Here is a 23448-nt window from a genome sequence, read left to right on the forward strand (position 1 = left end):
TATGACAATTGAATCAAATCGTCAAAGACTGTGTGTTATATATGCGCACATATTTTTATTTTGTCAAAGAAAAATTGTTGTGAAATTTGTACACATCGAGATCTTGGAACGCCTGTTTGAATCTGTGTCCTCACGATTTATAGAATTAGTGGATAAATAACAGATTACCGAATATTCTCTCTCTGGAAACTATACGAATAAAGCTTACCAATGATTGTATTAAAAAGTGATGTTCATTTATCTTTTTGTCGTATTTTCAGTTTTTTCTATTTTTATTATAATATTTTATTAATATATTTACGAGACTTTCGTTAACTGTATTGATAATTAAAGTATGTGTTTATCGAAGAGTCCAAGATTCCGTGTGTCTCTTTATTCTTTAATTATTTAATGTCTTGCCAAGAATCAGAAAATAAAATACTGATATACGTGCGTAAATCTGTGTATTTGTAAATCATAAATTTATAAATGTATAAATATATAATATTATATAATATTATATATATAAATTTATAAATGTATAAATATATTTATAAATGCACAGATGTGTACAAGTTTACTTTATGGATCTCTACATATTTCGATATGGATATTTAGCAAAAAAATTTGGATTTATATCGAGATTATATCGAGACAAATTTTTTTTGATACATATCCATGAGAGATAATATTTCACCGATCATCTCGATTTTAAGATATATTTTGCGAGATGGAATTCCTCCTAAACAATTTGCATTTTGAAGTAATTTTATATAAACGGCATTTTTTTTACAAATTTTATTTGTAACAAGCATTGGCTCATGTGTGTATAATATTTTTAGAAAACTGAAATAGTTTATATACTTTTCTAAGTAAACAAGAATTTTACGTGTATTATGTAAGTAATATTATTACACAAAGGTAATATACAACATATAAATTTGTGTCATCATTTGATATCGATTTTAGATAGAATCGATTGAGCTGAAATTCTCGTTTGTGTGAATGTGTCTATGTGTGTGTGTTTGTGCGCGAAATCGCGCTGATCGCAAACTAATCGGGTAGAACTAACGAGTCTAACAACTTTAGAGTTAAATGCTATATTTAGAAACATGGCGTTTAAACTTTGGTTACGCAATCTGTGTGATACCATTCAGAGTTAAATGTCCTTTATAATAACGGTGTGGCATTTGGTTAGATTGATTACGATCGGACTTTGACAATTTGATGACCGCGAAGAGGACAAGTCGAAATTTTGTATTGTAAGATTGATGAGATGGTCCGGTAAACCCACTATGTATCACAGTTGAGACATCGCCGGGAATGTTGATACGATCGCTAATTCTGCCTCTTCTCGTTGTACTGGGTCAAGCATTTCTTAAAGTGTTTCGCGCAGAAAGGATACAGTGTCGGATGATCGCACGTCCTGCAGGCAGCAGCAAGATGGGAGCAACATCTCAAGCTTTCGCGGCAGCAAGAGGCCCATAAATCGGGACCGGCAGCTGCGCAATCATAACAGAAGCAGTCTCCTGCAATAGAGAGAATCCACATAAAATGTAATATATATATAAATTTTATTTAAATTAATTTTATAAATAATTTAATTTATCAATCTTATTTATATTCAATTTATGTATATTCAATTATAAAATATATTTAAAATTTATACATACATATATATATATAAAATACATACATACATATATATATATATATATATATATATATACACTCGTCAAAAAAATTATCGCAACACGCAATTAATATTAAAATTTCACCTAAATTCAAATAAGCGTATCTCCGCGAAAAATTATCGCATTTGAAAAATTTTTTTTTTGTTTTAAAGGGTAAAGTCTCCACTTTAAGAAACTTTCGTTAAATTTTGATTTCATTCTCTCTCCCTCTCTTCATCCCTTTAAAAGTAAGGACGTGTTTTTTTTTTCAAAAAATTGCAAAGTTTGACGAACTCTACGGGGTGTACTAAATTTTTTTCGTCAATATCATCATAACTATCATAAAATATGGACTTTTCTTTACAAGTTTAAAAAAAAATTAAAGCCCGTGCGATTTTCTTTCGCGGAGTTACGGCGTATCAAAATTATCTATGCATTTTTGTGCAACCGCCAACATTTGTATTAACCGATGGGCACCACGGGGACCATTCCACATAGCGTATCGCTGTCATTCCGGGAGGTAATAAAATTACGGGATTTGTGCGTTTATATGTGGATATTCCACCCCTAATTTTCGCTTAAACGAAGAATTTTTGTTTTCCGAATGAACAACAGTATTTTTAATACTGTGAAGTTTCGTACGTACTGAAGTAAGTACTTACAGTACATAATTTCACAGTACTGAAGTTCTTACAGTACATAACTTCACAGTGTATACTGTGTGAACTCCAGTATTGTGAAGTTATGTACTGTAAGAACTTCAGTACTGTGAAATTATGTACTGTAAGTACTTACTTCAGTACGTACGAAACTTCACAGTATTAAAAATACTGTTGTTCATTCGGAAAACAAAAATTCTTCGTTTAAACGAAAATTAGGGGTGGAATATCCACATATAAACGCACAAATCCCATAATTTTATTACCTCCCGGAATGACAGCGATACGCTATGTGGAGTGGTCCCCGTGGTGCCCATCGGTTAATACAAATGTTGGCGATTGCACAAAAATGCATAGATAATTTTGATACGCCGTAACTCCGCGAAAGAAAATCGCACGGGCTTCAATTTTTTTTTAAACTTGTAAAGAAAAGTCCACATTTTATGATAGTTATGATGATATTCACGAAAAAAATTTAGTACACCCCGTAGAGTTCGTCAAACTTTGCAATTTTTTGAAAAAAAAAACACGTCCTTACTTTTAAAGGGATGAAGAGAGGGAGAGAGAATGAAATCAAAATTTAAGGAAAGTTTCTTAAAGTGGAGACTTTACCCTTTAAAACAAAAAAAAAATTTTTCAAATGCGATAATTTTTCGCGGAGATACGCTTATTTGAATTTAGGTGAAATTTTAATATTAATTGCGTGTTGCGATAATTTTTTTGACGAGTGTATATATATATATATATATATATATATATATATATATATATATATATATATATATATATATATATACAGGGTGGCCCATTTTAATTCATCCAGTCGAATATCTCGAAAACCAAGCCCGGGAGAGAAAAATGTTTCAGACAAAAGTTGTATGGTTTCGAGGGGGCCATAAGATGGTACCATTGGTTTGACTTTGAAGAGTCATTTGAAGGTCACTTCAATTTTTTTAAATGGAACACCCTATATATTTTTGCACATTCTTGTAGTTTATCTCGAGAGCTTTCCAAAACACTATAATTAAGTACCTTTTCGTTAAGTACTTTTTGAGTTATGAGGCTTGAAATAATTTCTTAATTTTACATAAACCGTAAAATATCTTGTAAAATATTCATTTTTCGATTATCTTACCTTAATACTTTTATGTACAAAATAATGAGAGGAATCAATTGGTGTAAAGAAAACACATAGTTGTTTTTAAGAAAAAATATGGAATTGTTAATTGCAAATTACATATTTTTTCTTCGAAACAACTATGTGTTTTCTTTACACCAATTGATTCCTCTCATTATTTTGTACATAAAACTATTAAGGTAAGGTAATCGAAAAATGAATATTTTACAAGATATTTTACGGTTTATGTAAAATTAAGAAATTATTTCAAGCCTCATAACTCAAAAACTTACGTTAAACTACGTACTTAACGAAAAGATACTTAATTATAGTGTTTTGGAAAGCTCTCGAGATAAGCTACAAGAATGTGCAAAAATATATAGGGTGTTCCATTTAAAAAAATTGAAGTGACCTTCACGTCATCTTCAAATGACTCTTCAAGGTCAAACCAATGGTACCATCTTATGGCCTCCTCGAAACCATACAACTTTTGTCTGAAACATTTTTCTCTCCCGGGCTTGGTTTTCGAGATATTCGATTGGATGGATTAAAATGGGCCACCCTGTATATATAAATTTATATATCAATTATAATTTTATATATTAATTTTATTTATTTATAATTTATCATTTATATATATATATATATATATATATATATATATATATATATTCTTTGATTGCATGTAGAAATTTCATATGTATATATGTGCGTGTTTGCATTTTCATGTAATATTTTAAAAATATCTTGAAATATTTGAAATATCAGATTTGTAATTGGAAATTGATACATGAATAATTTGTGTCGATGCTCTCAATCTCTCTATGTATCACTTACTTTCCCTCATTACAGTTATACATACATACATACATACATACATATATATATATATATATATATATTTCATATTTTACCTATCGTGTCATATTCAACATATCTGCAGTCCTGCAGTGACATAAGGATGATCGTTTACGTGGATTATTATAAAAAATTACAGAGAGTATGAAAAAGTCTTTCCTTGCTTGGATATCGCATTTTTGTCTTTTGTTTTGAGGCTAAAGTGCACGCAATATCATAAGATATTTGCGCCTATTTAAAGTGATATTTGCGCGACAGTATTTTTCAATCGCGTGCTTTTATGCGAATTAGATAATATTTAGTACACATTCCTATTACGGGATTATAAAGACAGTAGAAAATAAAAGGATAGATTTAAAAATGGGAAAGTTTTAAACAGATACAAAAAATGTACTACTTGAATTTTCTGCTACTTCTCTCGAGGAACTTTAATTAAAAAAAAACTTATCTACGCACGAGAAATTCGATCCCATAATAAAAAATAATACATTTGACTCTATAATTAATCTTTGATCACTAATTATTATTAATTATTATTAATTTAATAATTAAAATCTTTAATTATATAACTCAAGTGAGAGGATAACTGTTATAATTATAGATATAGTCTACTCAACGATTGTGTATATATTTAATGTATCGGCTAGTTATGATAATTAGACTTTCTAATTAGACTGACATACTCTCTAAGAGATCTCAACATTTGTTGTCGCAATATCATTTTATACCACGTATCTGCAATGTCCATGTAATGTGCGTGCATGTAATGATCGCCGCGCAAGTTGAATCGTCCTCATTTAAACGCATTATGTAGAGAAAGGTGCAACGCTGGTCTAAATATCTCATAGTTACCGCACTCTCTTTTCTGCGATGTCGAATCATCTCAACTATTAGATCGTCGCATAAAATAGCTCTTTCATTCTATCATTCCATTCGAGTCTCTTGACAAAATTTTAAAATTAAAAAAAAGTAAAAATTTAAATTCAAGTTAATAAATAAATTTAATAAATAATTTAATATAATGATAAAAAGAAATAGATTCAATAAATAATATAATTAATAAATAAATTTAAATTTTAAAATAAATGATATAGATTTGCAGATGATGTTTCTTTTTAACGATATTCTTGTGTGCTGTTTTTAGGGATGGGAAGCATTAACACCGCCCGTTGTATCAACATATAGTCATCTGGGAGCGGCTATTGTCAAGGTCAGAATCTCTATTGTTAAAGAGCGAATAAGAGCGACATTTTTCATAATAGCGAGTGCGCTCAGGATGTTGCATCCATCTCGACGACGGGGATTTTTACCTCTTGGACAGTCGACCGATCGGCGAGCCTCGGCCCTTCGGCACTCCAGACCCTCCTCGCCCATGGGACAGCTCGTGTACGACGCCTCGATAGTATTCTCGCCAAGTATCGTGTCGATCTGAAAATATTTCGTCACCATATAGCTATCTAAGCGTGAAATTCCGTCGCGAATACTTGTTATTTCGAAATTCTCATTTCGATGGCAAACGCTAAATAAATACCTTCTCGTGGGATGTTTTTGTTTCTAAAATCCTTTATTGCGTCTTGATTCCAATTTCAAATTCATTGTCAATTTCAAACTTAGAAAGTTTGACACTTTCACTAATAAGTGAACGTAAATGTTATATCGTACAGAGATGAAGTATATTAAATATTATATGTTTAGATTATATATTTGTGTGTGAGAAAAAAAAATTTTAAATCCGCAAGTGTTAGGGTGTTTCAAAGATGAAATACGATCTTTGCAAAGATATCTTTATTAAATTAAAACAAAAATATCTTTATTAAATCTTTATTACGTTCTTTTCTTTATTACGTTCTTTTCTTTACGAAAAGATGATTGTCATTTTACAAAATGCAGCTCAATTTTTTTATTAATATAAAACTTGCATAATAAATCAGCACAAAATTATAGCAAAATTCATTTGAGATTAAGATTGAAGAATACATATAATTTTATGATTTTTATATGCATTATGTATATTTTTATATGCGTTATGTATATTGTTTTATTTTGTAGTTTAAGTAAAAAAATTTGTCTTTAACAATTTGACTTCATTAAAATTTGTTAAATATTTTTTCTAAGTCCATTGTACCGGCATTTTTGTAAAGAAAATCGATTTAATCGATTTAAAGTTGGCTGAAAAATCTGCGACTTAAAATTAATTGATAATAATTGAAGGACTCTATATTGTTTGTATATTCGAAATGAAACATGCTTAACTCGAGATAATTTTTTCGTGTCATTATCATTACATGCACGTAAGAAGGCACATCGTGTTGATGTGATAACTTCTTCCCACTGCACATCATCATGGTCTATTTCTCGCGTGACGATTGCATCACATGCGAAACGATACGTTCGGAATTATAAATTTGATTCGCGAACGAAATTCCAATTTCGGTGGAGCGTTTCCGTTGCTTATGTAACAATATAACAAATGATGTATTTGCGATTTCTCATCTTGTGTAACAACTCGAGATGAGTCAACATCGCGTGAGTACTAAATACTTTAATATTTCATCTTTCGTCTCAAATTATTATATATAATAATATATGCGTAATTTTATTATAGATGAGCAGAGAGATATATTATTTTATTTTTAAAGAAATCTGAACTTTTGACATCTCGGGACTTACTTGCTTGAACGCGCCCGGCTTGGAGAACATTTTCACCAGCTTCGCCAGCGCGTTCTCCGTCTGCTCCGCGACATCGGTGATGTTCACGTCACCACAATAAATCCCATGTGGTGACATGACCGTCAACAGACAGAAGACGACCGTGCATCCCAACATATTGCGACACAAGAAAGAAGGAGAAATAAAGAGAGCTCGCTTGATCCCAGCTCGTTTGATCGCCGCGCGATTCGAAACTGACAACTGGCGGTCAGCTGGGAACTCGCCGGTGGGTGCTTGTTGATATCACCGGAACTCTGGTGGGGATATCCCATGTCGACGTAGAGAAGCGGCGTCTCGCATATAAAGTGCAAAATTTACTCAATCTGTGACAAGAAAATAAATACTCATCTTCTTTATTCGGCGTAAAATGCGTAGACTAATTTAATTAAAGAGTTGTATGATAGTTTTATAAATCATAAAACGTTAATGTATCTGTTTTATAATTACTTTATGAAATTATTATATAATTTTAATTTTTGCAGTGCACGTCATTTAAAAAATACAGATAGCATAAGAAGGATATATAGAGGATTTAAAATTTTTTTTCTTCTACTTTAATGGACCTGATATGTTGATTTTTGAAAAAGGGGTTGAGTTTAATCTGGCTCGCCATCAGTAGGTGAAGATGAGTACAAAAAATGAATGTAAAAAAATAAGAGATGATCTTTCAGAGAGGAGGTGCTCTTAAGAAGAGAATAAAACTTACAGATAGGATGCAAAGGACGCGTTAGAATATATCAGATTTTGTCCTTGGTCAGAGGATTTAAATTGAACGAATTACATTAGAATTCAATTTTATACAATCACTCGGATTGGTCGTGTCTCTTTCGATCTGTACGCATACGTTCAAAGCGATTGGTGGATTCCTCTTGCATTACGCAGTTATGCACGAGTCTGACTGGACACAATGACATAATAATTAGACCAATTTCTAAACTATTCCTATGAAGAAAATGGGGTGGAATCCGATTGACCACGTCGCCAATTGGCCAATTCAAAATAGGACTCTCTGATTGGTCAATCGTTGCTAGTTACCTTAGGCACAGGTCGATATAATTGGCTGTGGCCAATCGCAACGTAGTCAAAAGGGACGCTTCCAGAAAATGGGTTGAAGTAAGAGCATATTAATACAGAGAGAAGAATGAGAGGTGTCATGGCCCGCTTTTAGGTGATCCCTGAAAGCGATACGCCCTCTGTGAACCTTAAAAACGTGCACCTAAACTACGAAGCCAAGGTGCACGAATGTTCTCAGAGGGTAACATATAAGGTGCACAATTTTTGGTTCTATTCCGTGCTATGTGCACAAAATGTCGGTAGCACCAGTGCTGTATAGCAAGGTATGCTTACGTATATCAAATAAATTAATATAAATGAGAAATGACGAATTTGCGATCCTCTCACACTCTCTCTCTCTCTCTCTATATATATATATATATATATATATATAATTTTTTTTTTGATATATGAATTTGCAATGAGCAGCGACATATTTTTTCTTAAGAACAATTATATGTTTTTTTTACATTAACTGATTCCTCTTATTATTCTATGCATAAAATTATTAAAGTAAAATAATCGAAAAATGAACATTTTATCGGATATTTTATAATTTATATAAAATTATGTCAACTTAAAGAATCAAATATCTCGTTAACTGTTCAATTTTTGACTATACTATCTTTATAACTTTTTACACGGAATATTGCGAAGAATCGATTTATATAAAAAAATTAGGATGGTTCCATTAAAAAATATGAAGATAATCTTGAAATTTCTAAAACGCTTCCACTTACGAAAATAATATTACTAGCATATCATGGTCCTTTTAATCGTACAATTTTCGTAATTACAATTTTTTCATATCTGTAAAAATAGCGTAGATATTTCAAGTGAGCAAAGTTTTATATACATATATCTGTGTGTGTGTGTGTGGGTGTGTGTGTGGGTGTGTGTGTGCGCGCGCGCGCGCGTGTATAGCGTATACGGGAGTTATGTGAGCAAGCGAGAAGGTAATAAGAGAGAGCGAAATGGCAATAAGAGCGAACGAGATAGCAATAGCACGAGCAACGAAGCTTGGATATAGAGTCTTTCTTGCAGCCTGGCATACTATTTCTCTCTCGCTCGCTCCTATTACTATCTCGCTCGCTTCTGTTATTGTTTCACTCGCTCTTACGTACTCATATACTGTCATGCTCATCTCGTTATCAAATCTGCCGCTGGCAAGCGGCCGATGACAAATTATGACAAATAAATAAGTTAATTATTTTAAGATATATTTATAAGGGTATAGAAGTAATTTTAATGGAATAATGAAAATTTTGCGATTAAAATAACAAACACGGTATCAATCGGATAAACGTAGTTAAATATATAATCAAAATTTTTATTATCAGACCAATTAAAAATTATCCGATTTACGTCGTGTTTGATATCATTTTAATCGCAAAAATCTCAATAATTCATTAAAATTACTTTCAAATGGATAAAATAAAAATTAGGAGTTTCAGTTTTTATTTTATAAGATGTTTACATTCGCGAGGAAGCCGAGTCCGCTTATCTTTACGACCTGTCAAGTGCGAGAGCGACAGCGAAACCGCGAGTCGAGAGCGAGCGAGATGACCTATCATCAAAGAATTCCGAAGTCTCTTACAATCGGCTTCTTCACTTCCTCTATCCATTCGCAATTTACGAGATTATAAAGTAAAAACTGAAACTTTTATTTTTTATTTTATCGATATGAAAGTAATTTTAATGAATTATTGAGATTTTTGCGATTAAAATGATATCAAACACGACGTAAATCGGATAATTTTTAATTAGTCTGATAATAAACATTTTGATTATATATATTTAAATACATTTATCCGATTGATACCGTGTTTGATGTTATTTTAATCGCAAAATTTTTATTATTCCATTAAAATTACTCGCATACCCTTATAAATATATCTTAAAATGATTAACTTATTTATTTGTCACAATTTGTCATCGCTTGCCAGCGGCAGGCTTGATAACGAGATGAACATGACAGTATATGAGTACGTAAGAGCGAGTGAAACAATAACAGAAGCGAGCGAGATAGTAATAGGAGCGAGCGAGATAGTAATAGGAGCGAGCAAGATAGAAATAGCACGAGCAACGAGGACTCGAGCTCGAGAATCGGATTTTTCTTGCGCGCTATTATTTTCCTCTCGCTCGCTCCTATTACTGTCTCGCTCGCTCCTATTATTGTCTCGCTCGTTCTTGTTGCTGTTTCGCTCGCTCTCGATTCTTGGGTCCGCTTATCATTCCGGGCTATCTATCACGACTGCCAAGTGTGACAGAGAAAGCAAGACCATGAGTAGAGAGCGAGCGAGATGACCTATCATCAAAGAGTTCCGAAGTCTCTTACAATCGGTTTCTTCGCTTCCTCTATCCATTCGCAATTCACGAAAATGTAAACATCTTATAAAATAAAAATTGAAACTTTTATTTTTAATTTCATCGGTTTGAAAGTAATTTTAATGAATTAAAGAGATTTTTGCGATTAAAATGATATCAAACACGACGTAAATCGGGTAATTTTTAATTAGTCTGATAATAAAAATTTTATAATTATATTTTATAATTATATTTAACTAAATTTATACGATTTATATCGTGTTTGATATTATTTTAATCTTAAAATTCTCATTATTCAATTAAAATTACTTTCAAATGAATAAAAAATGCATCTTAACGGAGATAAGAAATTCCGGGAACGCCGTGCCGACGAGAATGCCTCGTCCGAGGTAGCTCTCCTCTCTACCCCGAGGTGTATGCACCGGGCGTTTAGGCGGTCTGATGTTAGACCGATATCGAGATCTCTCGATCGAACCGGAGTGCACTCTGATTCGGTTTCTCTCGGTCGGAAGAATGCTCATATGGAACGAGCCTATGTCAAGAATCGAGAGTGCTCGATGGAGGAAGAGTGCGCTCTACCTCCGGATCTTGAAAGTTGGCTAATTCTTTTGGAGCGGTCTAGGTTTTCGGATCTTTTCACTTGCGTGAGCGGATCGGAAAAAGGTGCTTAATTTGCCGAATGCGGCCTTTTTATACCGGCTAATTACCCGCGTCGGCACGCGGCGGTATTACCCCTTCCGAATGGGTTTCGGAAAAACGGTATGGTCGGGCCCGTTCGGAGGGGTTCGGGAAGTGCGCCGAACGCGGGTTTTCGCCGGTCGGCGGTTCGGGCCGCATCGGCGACGCTCGGTCGTTTTCGGCTAATTTAGCCTAACGGCTTAAAGCCGTATACGGTACGTGTTACGCTTAAAAAAAATGTGGGCGCACCGCGCCCCTGCCTCTGCCCGGCGGGTGTTCTGCCGGGCGGCAGCTTCCGGCGGATCGCATGCCGGGTACAAAGTAACGTGCAGGGGGTGCATCGTTACAAAATATATATATATATATATATATATATATATATATATATATAGGGGGGGGGGGGTGACGCGCCGGGCTAAGGGGAAGGCAACTCCTGGAACAAAAAAATGATGCTGCATTAATAGAAATATATTACGATAAGATTTATAAAAAGAAAAAAAACACTTACATCTGTCTCAATCCATTCCTCTTCTCTTTCTTCATCCTGCTCCTCATTCTCTTCTCTTTCCCCATCCTCCTCTTCCTCCTCTTCCTCCTCTTCTCTTTCCTCTTCCTCCTCCTGCTCCTCTTCCTCTTCTTCTATGTTCCAATTTTCTTGTTCCCACTGTTCTTCTATGTTATCGTAGGGCTCTTCCCCGAAGAGCCGCCGCAGGTCGAAAATATCTTCAACTTGGCGACTCTCCGGGGTGTCGCCCCACATATAGAAGAAGTCCTCCCTCTCAGCCCGCACCCAGCGTCGACGCTCAATGTTCACGAACCCGGGAATTTCCATTTCGTCCTGGAACTATATCAAAAATATTTATTATTACACAATTTTTTTTTCACAAGTTTTTCACAATTTTTCACAAAATATTCACAAAAACGATACTTACATTCCACAGGGACGTCAGCTTCATAAATACGATGCATAACATATCGAATACTGTATTTTTCCACTCGGGGTAAATATTTATGCGATCCATATATATTCCTTTATTTTAAATCTTTACTTAATATAATATTTCTTCTTAACTCGTGCACCGGTCAGAACTTTCTGATGAGAGAACGAGGTCTCGGCACGAGATTTTATAGTCGAGATGTGGCATTATCACCATATCAAAAACGCGTCGTAAGACAAAAGTATGCGCGGTCCCATGCAACTCAGCATGGTATATAATATAATATTAATATTATCATATCGCGACTTTGTGAGGAGACAACGAGGTCTCAGCACGAAACTTTAGAATAGGGACGTATCATTATCGCTTTACCAAAAACGCGTCGTAAGACAAAGTATGCATGTTCCCATGCAAATTAGCATGATATAATATAACATTATAATATAATGCGTCAACCCTGATCGAACGGTTATTGAACGGTCATCGAACGCCCGTCGAACGGAAATGAACGACCGTTGAACGGCTATTGAACGGAAATGAACGCCCGTCGATCGGCTATCGAACGGAAATGAACGGTCATCGAACGCCCATCGAACGGTCATCGAACGGTAATTGAACGGCTGTCGAACGACCGTTGAACGACATTAAACGGATATTGAACGCCCGTCGAACGGCTATTGAACGGAAATGAACACAATACTGCGTATACACACATCAGATTTATTAAAATATCTTAGCAAAAAAAATAATACATTCCTACAATATGGTAACACATTTCTAATAAGCATTACAATTAATTCTTCGTACTATATTTTCGTTACTATACTTTTAGCTTCTCTTCTTACTTTTTAAAATTGATAGTTATTTAGTTAACCAGTCGTCCCAGGTATTTTGACATTTGGGAGTCACTTTTTTCGCTTCTTCGCATACCTGATTAACGTAATCAAAATATTTGCCCCAAGCGCAAATCTGTAGTTGCTTCTTATCCTCTATGCACTCGTAATACAATCTGCAGTCACATTCGTGACGCCATAATGTAGGGACACCTTCTGGACATTCGCCAGGTTCTCCAGGTGATGGTGTAGGTGTAGGTGTAGAGTTGCATTCATCAGCTTCTCCCTTTATACATTTCTGTTCTGTCGAGCTAAAATATTGACCTTTCTTACACTCCTGAACGATCCAGCCTTCATTTTTGCATGCGTAATATTTTTTACAGTTACACTCGTGTTTCTTCTTTTCGCCCTGAGTACACGTTTCGTTATTTACCGGACAAGTGCCTTTTACGCATTGCGTCGAATCTACATCAAAGTAGTATCCTTCCATACATTCGTGCAAGATCTTCTGACAGTTCATACATGAGTAGTATTTATTACATTGGCATTCGTGATTGATAAGGTCACCGTCTTCACATTCAGTTCCTATTGCCTTGCAATTTTTCCCTGGAACGCAAGTTTTTCTATCCTTGTCAAAAAATTGTCCGAGCGGACAATCGCGCAGGGCCTTTTTTTTCTTTTTGCATTCGTAAAATTTAGTACATACGCACTCGTGCGGAAGTAGATCGCCATTGTTAACACATTCGGTTTCCTCGCCACCCCCGGAGCTACCCCCATCATTGCAGTCGCACTCCGAGTTTTCGGGCTTAACGCAACCTTGCCATTTGTTACTAAAGTATAAACCGGTCTTACAGGTTTTCAAGATCTTTTCTTGATTTTTGCATTCGTAATAGTGACTGCAACCCTTTTCGTAAGATATCAATTTCGGCGGGCAAGGGTCCGCCGCCGGACATTCGTTCTCTGCTTCAAAAGTAGCAGATTCATTTCCGGCGATCACATATGCGGCGGCCTGAGATGCCAGGAAGACAATGGCGATTAAGTATATTTCTGTGCCGAACAAAAAATATTGGGATCAAATTGACTGTTACAAGTGAAAAAATATATTATTTACATATAAAATTCGGATTCGTGCAAAAAAAATCTTGAGAAGTATCTCAATCAATTTTTCATAATCTTATTCTAGAAATTCATTAAACATGCTCACCCTTCATCGCCTGTCACTTGCTTTACTCGTTCTTGAAAAGAAGAGAATATCGTATCGTATATAAATATATCCTATTAACACGTCACTGTGATTAGTTTATAACTGTCCGAATTAAGGCGTATCCGCTTTTATAAATATGCATGGCGTTATCGCAAAAATCTTATGTTGCTTTATCGCAAAATACAAGGACAGATTATTACATCTGTTAAAAAAGATTAGCAGAACTGTACTTATTTTTTATGGAACCCTAAATACATTTTCTCTAATTCTCATATAAATTTGCATAGGTCCACAGAAAAAAACTATCATGTGTATTTAATAAAGATATAATAAAATATTTATTTTTGAATTAATAAATGTAACACGTTTCATACACAAATAAATTATTAATTTAAAAAATTTGTATAAATATTTTATAAAAGAACTACAATTTATACAAACATTTTCATATACCATAATATTTAAAAAAATATTTTCTTTATTTCCTTTATTGATTTGTACAATAATATAATTCATTTAAATCGCAAACTTTACTATAATTTTGTGATTTATCGAAATTTTTAAACTTGCAAGACATTCATCTAACATCTAGTAGCATTCAACTAATGCTTATAAAATATGTACGATCTTGATTGAAAATGTATTCTTTTTTAGAAGAAAGGATTATCAGTCTTATTACTCCGAAAAAGATATATTGCACAATAAAGCAATCTTTTCGTAATAATCATAAATTGATAAGTTTATGAAACATGAGGAAAGGAAAATTGAAATTATATTCATATATAAATTTGATTTCAATCAAGATAAGAGAAAGAATATTATTATATATATTCATCGTAATTAAAAAATATAAATAATGCATATATTAATTTTATATTAATTTTCGTATTACAAATGAATTTTGATTTAAATAGTAATCGCGATAAAATATTTTATCATTAACTCCTTTTAGATACGGTAAATCCATAATGTGAAATAATTAGCAATATTATTTATCGAAGTATTAATTGGCTCATGGCCGATGACAAAAGATGATAATAATAGAAAGATTAAAGTATTAATTCGTGATTCTCGGTTATAATATCATATCTATGGAAAAATCACAATTATACAATTGTGTGTATCGAGAAAGTAGAGACTTTTTAAATGAAATACTCGTGCGTAAATAGTTTCTAGTTCTTTTCAGTTCATTTTATTTTTTAATTCTTATGATAAAGCAACATAAGATTTTTGCTAAATAGCATTAAATAGCATTAAATAGACGATTTTAAGATTTGTTAAAATCAAAACTTTATTAGATAAATTTGTTAAAAATATTTCAACTTGTAGCAGATTATTTATTTATTACTTGTTAGATTTATTTTTTGTTAAATTTGTAATAAATTCGCTTGTTAGATTCGTAACAATTTATTTTCATTTATAATTGTTAAAAAACTTATCATTACAGACAAAGATAAATTCATCATATAATAATTATCGAGTAAATAATGTATAATTATCGAGAAAATTTTCAGAGATATGTATTATATTGAAACTTTTATTTCAAAAAAGAAAAAGAAAAAATGACAAATATTTCTTTAATATATTGTATTTTTCTTTGGCTTAAATTATATGTACATAGGAATATACTACAGAAAAAAAATATTGTTATTATAAGCATATTATTTCTTATCGAAACTATTCTATCAATAAAGTATTTTATCAATAAGGAATTGCCACATTATACTCTTGATAATATCGTAACAATGAATCGAGATATCGCCAAAATAAAATCTCAACTTTTCACTTTGAGATAATGAAAATGAGATTTTATTTTGGCGATATCTCGATTCATTGTTACGATATTATCAAGAGTATAATGTGGCAATTCCTTATTGATAAAATACTTTATTGATAGAATAGTTTCGATAAGAAATAATATGCTTATAATAACAATATTTTTTTTCTGTAGTATATTCCTATGTACATATAATTTAAGCCAAAGAAAAATACAATATATTAAAGAAATATTTGTCATTTTTTCTTTTTCTTTTTTGAAATAAAAGTTTCAATATAATACATATCTCTGAAAATTTTCTCGATAATTATACATTATTTACTCGATAATTATTATATGATGAATTTATCTTTGTCTGTAATGATAAGTTTTTTAACAATTATAAATGAAAATAAATTGTTACGAATCTAACAAGCGAATTTATTACAAATTTAACAAAAAATAAATCTAACAAGTAATAAATAAATAATCTGCTACAAGTTGAAATATTTTTAACAAATTTATCTAATAAAGTTTTGATTTTAACAAATCTTAAAATCGTCTATTTAATGCTATTTAATGCTATTTAGCAAAAATCTTATGTTGCTTTATCATAAGAATTAAAAAATAAAATGAACTGAAAAGAACTAGAAACTATTTACGCACGAGTATTTCATTTAAAAAGTCTCTACTTTCTCGATACACACAATTGTATAATTGTGATTTTTCCATAGATATGATATTATAACCGAGAATCACGAATTAATACTTTAATCTTTCTATTATTATCATCTTTTGTCATCGGCCATGAGCCAATTAATACTTCGATAAATAATATTGCTAATTATTTCACATTATGGATTTACCGTATCTAAAAGGAGTTAATGATAAAATATTTTATCGCGATTACTATTTAAATCAAAATTCATTTGTAATACGAAAATTAATATAAAATTAATATATGCATTATTTATATTTTTTAATTACGATGAATATATATAATAATATTCTTTCTCTTATCTTGATTGAAATCAAATTTATATATGAATATAATTTCAATTTTCCTTTCCTCATGTTTCATAAACTTATCAATTTATGATTATTACGAAAAGATTGCTTTATTGTGCAATATATCTTTTTCGGAGTAATAAGACTGATAATCCTTTCTTCTAAAAAAGAATACATTTTCAATCAAGATCGTACATATTTTATAAGCATTAGTTGAATGCTACTAGATGTTAGATGAATGTCTTGCAAGTTTAAAAATTTCGATAAATCACAAAATTATAGTAAAGTTTGCGATTTAAATGAATTATATTATTGTACAAATCAATAAAGGAAATAAAGAAAATATTTTTTTAAATATTATGGTATATGAAAATGTTTGTATAAATTGTAGTTCTTTTATAAAATATTTATACAAATTTTTTAAATTAATAATTTATTTGTGTATGAAACGTGTTACATTTATTAATTCAAAAATAAATATTTTATTATATCTTTATTAAATACACATGATAGTTTTTTTCTGTGGACCTATGCAAATTTATATGAGAATTAGAGAAAATGTATTTAGGGTTCCATAAAAAATAAGTACAGTTCTGCTAATCTTTTTTAACAGATGTAATAATCTGTCCTTGTATTTTGCGATAAAGCAACATAAGATTTTTGCGATAACGCCATGCATATTTATAAAAGCGGATACGCCTTAATTCGGACAGTTATAAACTAATCACAGTGACGTGTTAATAGGATATATTTATATACGATACGATATTCTCTTCTTTTCAAGAACGAGTAAAGCAAGTGACAGGCGATGAAGGGTGAGCATGTTTAATGAATTTCTAGAATAAGATTATGAAAAATTGATTGAGATACTTCTCAAGATTTTTTTTGCACGAATCCGAATTTTATATGTAAATAATATATTTTTTCACTTGTAACAGTCAATTTGATCCCAATATTTTTTGTTCGGCACAGAAATATACTTAATCGCCATTGTCTTCCTGGCATCTCAGGCCGCCGCATATGTGATCGCCGGAAATGAATCTGCTACTTTTGAAGCAGAGAACGAATGTCCGGCGGCGGACCCTTGCCCGCCGAAATTGATATCTTACGAAAAGGGTTGCAGTCACTATTACGAATGCAAAAATCAAGAAAAGATCTTGAAAACCTGTAAGACCGGTTTATACTTTAGTAACAAATGGCAAGGTTGCGTTAAGCCCGAAAACTCGGAGTGCGACTGCAATGATGGGGGTAGCTCCGGGGGTGGCGAGGAAACCGAATGTGTTAACAATGGCGATCTACTTCCGCACGAGTGCGTATGTACTAAATTTTACGAATGCAAAAAGAAAAAAAAGGCCCTGCGCGATTGTCCGCTCGGACAATTTTTTGACAAGGATAGAAAAACTTGCGTTCCAGGGAAAAATTGCAAGGCAATAGGAACTGAATGTGAAGACGGTGACCTTATCAATCACGAATGCCAATGTAATAAATACTACTCATGTATGAACTGTCAGAAGATCTTGCACGAATGTATGGAAGGATACTACTTTGATGTAGATTCGACGCAATGCGTAAAAGGCACTTGTCCGGTAAATAACGAAACGTGTACTCAGGGCGAAAAGAAGAAACACGAGTGTAACTGTAAAAAATATTACGCATGCAAAAATGAAGGCTGGATCGTTCAGGAGTGTAAGAAAGGTCAATATTTTAGCTCGACAGAACAGAAATGTATAAAGGGAGAAGCTGATGAATGCAACTCTACACCTACACCTACACCATCACCTGGAGAACCTGGCGAATGTCCAGAAGGTGTCCCTACATTATGGCGTCACGAATGTGACTGCAGATTGTATTACGAGTGCATAGAGGATAAGAAGCAACTACAGATTTGCGCTTGGGGCAAATATTTTGATTACGTTAATCAGGTATGCGAAGAAGCGAAAAAAGTGACTCCCAAATGTCAAAATACCTGGGACGACTGGTTAACTAAATAACTATCAATTTTAAAAAGTAAGAAGAGAAGCTAAAAGTATAGTAACGAAAATATAGTACGAAGAATTAATTGTAATGCTTATTAGAAATGTGTTACCATATTGTAGGAATGTATTATTTTTTTTGCTAAGATATTTTAATAAATCTGATGTGTGTATACGCAGTATTGTGTTCATTTCCGTTCAATAGCCGTTCGACGGGCGTTCAATATCCGTTTAATGTCGTTCAACGGTCGTTCGACAGCCGTTCAATTACCGTTCGATGACCGTTCGATGGGCGTTCGATGACCGTTCATTTCCGTTCGATAGCCGATCGACGGGCGTTCATTTCCGTTCAATAGCCGTTCAACGGTCGTTCATTTCCGTTCGACGGGCGTTCGATGACCGTTCAATAACCGTTCGATCAGGGTTGACGCATTATATTATAATGTTATATTATATCATGCTAATTTGCATGGGAACATGCATACTTTGTCTTACGACGCGTTTTTGGTAAAGCGATAATGATACGTCCCTATTCTAAAGTTTCGTGCTGAGACCTCGTTGTCTCCTCACAAAGTCGCGATATGATAATATTAATATTATATTATATACCATGCTGAGTTGCATGGGACCGCGCATACTTTTGTCTTACGACGCGTTTTTGATATGGTGATAATGCCACATCTCGACTATAAAATCTCGTGCCGAGACCTCGTTCTCTCATCAGAAAGTTCTGACCGGTGCACGAGTTAAGAAGAAATATTATATTAAGTAAAGATTTAAAATAAAGGAATATATATGGATCGCATAAATATTTACCCCGAGTGGAAAAATACAGTATTCGATATGTTATGCATCGTATTTATGAAGCTGACGTCCCTGTGGAATGTAAGTATCGTTTTTGTGAATATTTTGTGAAAAATTGTGAAAAACTTGTGAAAAAAAAATTGTGTAATAATAAATATTTTTGATATAGTTCCAGGACGAAATGGAAATTCCCGGGTTCGTGAACATTGAGCGTCGACGCTGGGTGCGGGCTGAGAGGGAGGACTTCTTCTATATGTGGGGCGACACCCCGGAGAGTCGCCAAGTTGAAGATATTTTCGACCTGCGGCGGCTCTTCGGGGAAGAGCCCTACGATAACATAGAAGAACAGTGGGAACAAGAAAATTGGAACATAGAAGAAGAGGAAGAGGAGCAGGAGGAGGAAGAGGAAAGAGAAGAGGAGGAAGAGGAGGAAGAGGAGGATGGGGAAAGAGAAGAGAATGAGGAGCAGGATGAAGAAAGAGAAGAGGAATGGATTGAGACAGATGTAAGTGTTTTTTTTCTTTTTATAAATCTTATCGTAATATATTTCTATTAATGCAGCATCATTTTTTTGTTCCAGGAGTTGCCTTCCCCTTAGCCCGGCGCGTCACCCCCCCCCCCCTATATATATATATATATATATATATATATATATATATATATTTTGTAACGATGCACCCCCTGCACGTTACTTTGTACCCGGCATGCGATCCGCCGGAAGCTGCCGCCCGGCAGAACACCCGCCGGGCAGAGGCAGGGGCGCGGTGCGCCCACATTTTTTTTAAGCGTAACACGTACCGTATACGGCTTTAAGCCGTTAGGCTAAATTAGCCGAAAACGACCGAGCGTCGCCGATGCGGCCCGAACCGCCGACCGGCGAAAACCCGCGTTCGGCGCACTTCCCGAACCCCTCCGAACGGGCCCGACCATACCGTTTTTCCGAAACCCATTCGGAAGGGGTAATACCGCCGCGTGCCGACGCGGGTAATTAGCCGGTATAAAAAGGCCGCATTCGGCAAATTAAGCACCTTTTTCCGATCCGCTCACGCAAGTGAAAAGATCCGAAAACCTAGACCGCTCCAAAAGAATTAGCCAACTTTCAAGATCCGGAGGTAGAGCGCACTCTTCCTCCATCGAGCACTCTCGATTCTTGACATAGGCTCGTTCCATATGAGCATTCTTCCGACCGAGAGAAACCGAATCAGAGTGCACTCCGGTTCGATCGAGAGATCTCGATATCGGTCTAACATCAGACCGCCTAAACGCCCGGTGCATACACCTCGGGGTAGAGAGGAGAGCTACCTCGGACGAGGCATTCTCGTCGGCACGGCGTTCCCGGAATTTCTTATCTCCGTTAGGAAATACTCGCGAATTTCCAAGAACCGTACGCTTATCATCTGCGTAAAAACGGGGCTAGACCGAAAGCTCAGACGAGCGACAAAAACAAGAGCCACGCTATGTCAAACGGTCTTTGACCGCGCCGTTTGTAAACACACGCGGTATACGCGCATTCCAACGTGCGAACCCGCGAAAGATATTAAAGCACGGGTTACTTGTGCATCGCGACCGTATACACGCTGCATCGTACCATCACACCGTACACGCATATGATCGAACATTTATACCTTTTATTTATATACGCTGCATCGTACCGTCACACCGTACACGCATACGATCGAACATTTATACCTTTCATTTATACACGCTGCATCGTACCGTCATACTATACCCGCATACGTTTGACCAGTTATACATTTCTCTTCTGTACATATTTAACGTAAATAAAACCTCGCTTTTATTTTCTGACGAAAACCCGGAGCGTGATCTTTGAGCTTGCCTAACCGAAAACCGAATCCTGATCCCGGCTGCGATTATCCGCCGGCGAGCGCGGAGTTGGTCCGTGACAATTTTTTTTATTTTTTTATATTTTATTATTATTATATATTTTATTATATATATTATATATTAAGTACACACACACACACACACACACAAATGTATAACACACTTTAAAATAAATTTTATATTTGTCATTTATAAAAAATGCAGTTATTTACGCACCTTTCCCTTGCGCTCCCATCCATTGGTATCTCTCTCTCTCTCGCGCGCTAGTTGTAAGTATCGCGATATCTTCGTTGCGCTCTCTCTCGCGCGTTAATCTTAAGTTCTCTCTATCTTTGTCATTGATCTTTCGCGCTATCTCTTGCTCTCGCGCTTAGATAGAATAAGTAATCTCTCTCGCACGCGCTATGACACAAAAAATGTACAACTTTAATAAATTTTATATTTAGTTTTGAAAAAAGAAATGTATTTATTTACGCACTTTTCCCTTGTGCTCCCATCCCTCGCGTTATCTCTCTCTCGCGCGCTAGTTAGTCTCACGTCATTAGCGCTAGTAAGTCTCACGATATTATCGTTGTCTCTCTCGCACGCGTTGTTCTCGCGATATTATCGTTGTCTCTTTCGCACGCGTTGTTCGCGATATTATCGTTCTCTCTCTTTCATATGCTCGTCGCTATCACTCACTCACTCACTCACTTACTTTTGCGTCGTCCTTCTCCCACCTATGCGTCATCTTACAATGCGTCGTCCTTGTCCCACGTTGACGTCATCCTTGTCATACGTTGACGCTATCCTTCTCGCACGTTGATGCCATCCTTGTCGCACTGTCCTCTTCACACACTTAGCGCTATCCTTTTCCCACACGTAGCGCTATCCTTCTCACACCTTCGCACCATCTTCTTTCCGCGGATCCCCCTTCTCCTCGCGGACCCCCCTCGACCATCGCTCGCGCCGCGGATCCCCCTTCCCCGCGCGTGACGTCACCCCCCCCACGCGTGACGTCACCCCCCGCGCCGCGGTTCCTCCCTCGCACCTCACTTCCCCTGAGAGGACCTGGGTTAGAAACCTCATAGTCTTACTACTGTTTTTCTATAATTTTTTCTTATTTTTAAGATATTAAGTCCTCTGATTAATCATTGTCATGTATTAAATTATGAAAAACGAGAGATTACATGAACTTTTCCTTTCTTTTTCTTGCAAATTAATTTATTTCAGTGATCAAAGAAATCAAAGAATTGCTAGAAAGACTTACGTGATTTTTCGTTTTTAACTTAACACAATATTCAATATAATTGCAATAAAATTAAAAGATCACTTTTTTATTTCTTGTCCATTTCTGTTTAGGTGCCATAATGAGTCGTTTTAAAAATGAATCATTGAAAACAGCTGAGGAGTCTATGAAGCGCTGGTTGAATACTTCTGGTCAACGTAAATGAAAGAATAATAATTTTTACTGTGCAATGTTTTTAAAAGTGATATTTATATTCTCTACTATATACTTTAATATTAACTACTTTAATATATTCTACTATTACTGTGCAATAATAACGTTTATAAATGATATTATTTGTAACATGTAATATTATTTGTGATATTAATAATAAATGTATCATAAACAGTCAAATATGTTTATTAATTACTATCTTAATGTCTCTAGCAATAATTTTGAACAGTCAAAAAGGAATGTCAAAATTACGTCATTGTGAACATCAAGACAACATCAAAATTTTATACAATTTGATGTCATTTTGACGAACTAAAATTTGACCATATTTATACATCAATTTGACATCATTTTGACATTTCTGTTCTCCTTGGAATAGAGAAATTTATTCATTATATGATTACAACACTTGAAAATAAGATATTTTATTAGGCTATTAATAAATAATTTATATATTTACAGAAAGAAAGTTTGATATTATTTTTAATGTAAAACGCGTATACATTTCTTAAGAATAAAAGTTCTAAATAATAAAGATGTGTGTGTGTGTGTGTGTGTGTGTGTGTGTGTGTGTGTGTGTGTGTGTGTGTGT

The 23448-nt window shown here is 34.2% G+C and overlaps 3 protein-coding genes across 5 annotated transcripts; 1 reads left to right on the forward strand and 2 right to left on the reverse strand.

Moving 5' to 3' along the window:
* Window positions 1-260: 260 nt before the first annotated feature.
* On the reverse strand, window positions 261-7807 carry LOC145969673 (uncharacterized). Of its 3 annotated transcripts, none has more exons than XM_083095811.1 (4): window positions 7702-7807; window positions 6957-7318; window positions 5597-5714; window positions 261-1508 (listed from the first exon to the last, which is right to left on the reverse strand). In XM_083095811.1, exons 2-4 carry the CDS (start codon window positions 7110-7112, stop codon window positions 1318-1320), a joined length of 465 nt encoding a protein of 154 aa, XP_082951937.1. In that variant the 5' UTR covers window positions 7113-7318; window positions 7702-7807; the 3' UTR covers window positions 261-1317. The 3 variants fall into 3 exon arrangements, with proteins under 3 accessions (XP_082951937.1, XP_082951938.1, XP_082951936.1); XM_083095812.1 differs by lacking the exon at window positions 7702-7807 and adding an exon at window positions 7559-7644; XM_083095810.1 differs by lacking the exon at window positions 7702-7807 and adding an exon at window positions 7443-7638.
* A 4900-nt stretch (window positions 7808-12707) lies between these two features.
* LOC145970853 (peritrophin-48-like) lies at window positions 12708-14120 on the reverse strand. Its single transcript, XM_083097858.1, has 2 exons — window positions 14030-14120; window positions 12708-13872 (listed from the first exon to the last, which is right to left on the reverse strand). The coding sequence occupies exons 1-2, from the start codon at window positions 14034-14036 to the stop codon at window positions 12854-12856; spliced, it is 1026 nt and encodes a 341-aa protein (XP_082953984.1). The 5' UTR covers window positions 14037-14120; the 3' UTR covers window positions 12708-12853.
* Window positions 14121-17517: 3397 nt separating this feature from the next.
* LOC145970854 (peritrophin-48-like) lies at window positions 17518-18930 on the forward strand. The gene is made up of 2 exons (XM_083097859.1): window positions 17518-17608; window positions 17766-18930. The coding sequence occupies exons 1-2, from the start codon at window positions 17602-17604 to the stop codon at window positions 18782-18784; spliced, it is 1026 nt and encodes a 341-aa protein (XP_082953985.1). The 5' UTR covers window positions 17518-17601; the 3' UTR covers window positions 18785-18930.
* The last annotated feature ends 4518 nt before the right edge of the window (window positions 18931-23448 follow it).

This window comes from Camponotus vicinus, unplaced genomic scaffold (assembly GCF_025532165.1).
Source record: "Camponotus vicinus isolate PSW18456_S1 unplaced genomic scaffold, iyCamVici1.0 SCAF_4, whole genome shotgun sequence".
Lineage (NCBI taxonomy): Eukaryota > Metazoa > Arthropoda > Insecta > Hymenoptera > Formicidae > Camponotus > Camponotus vicinus.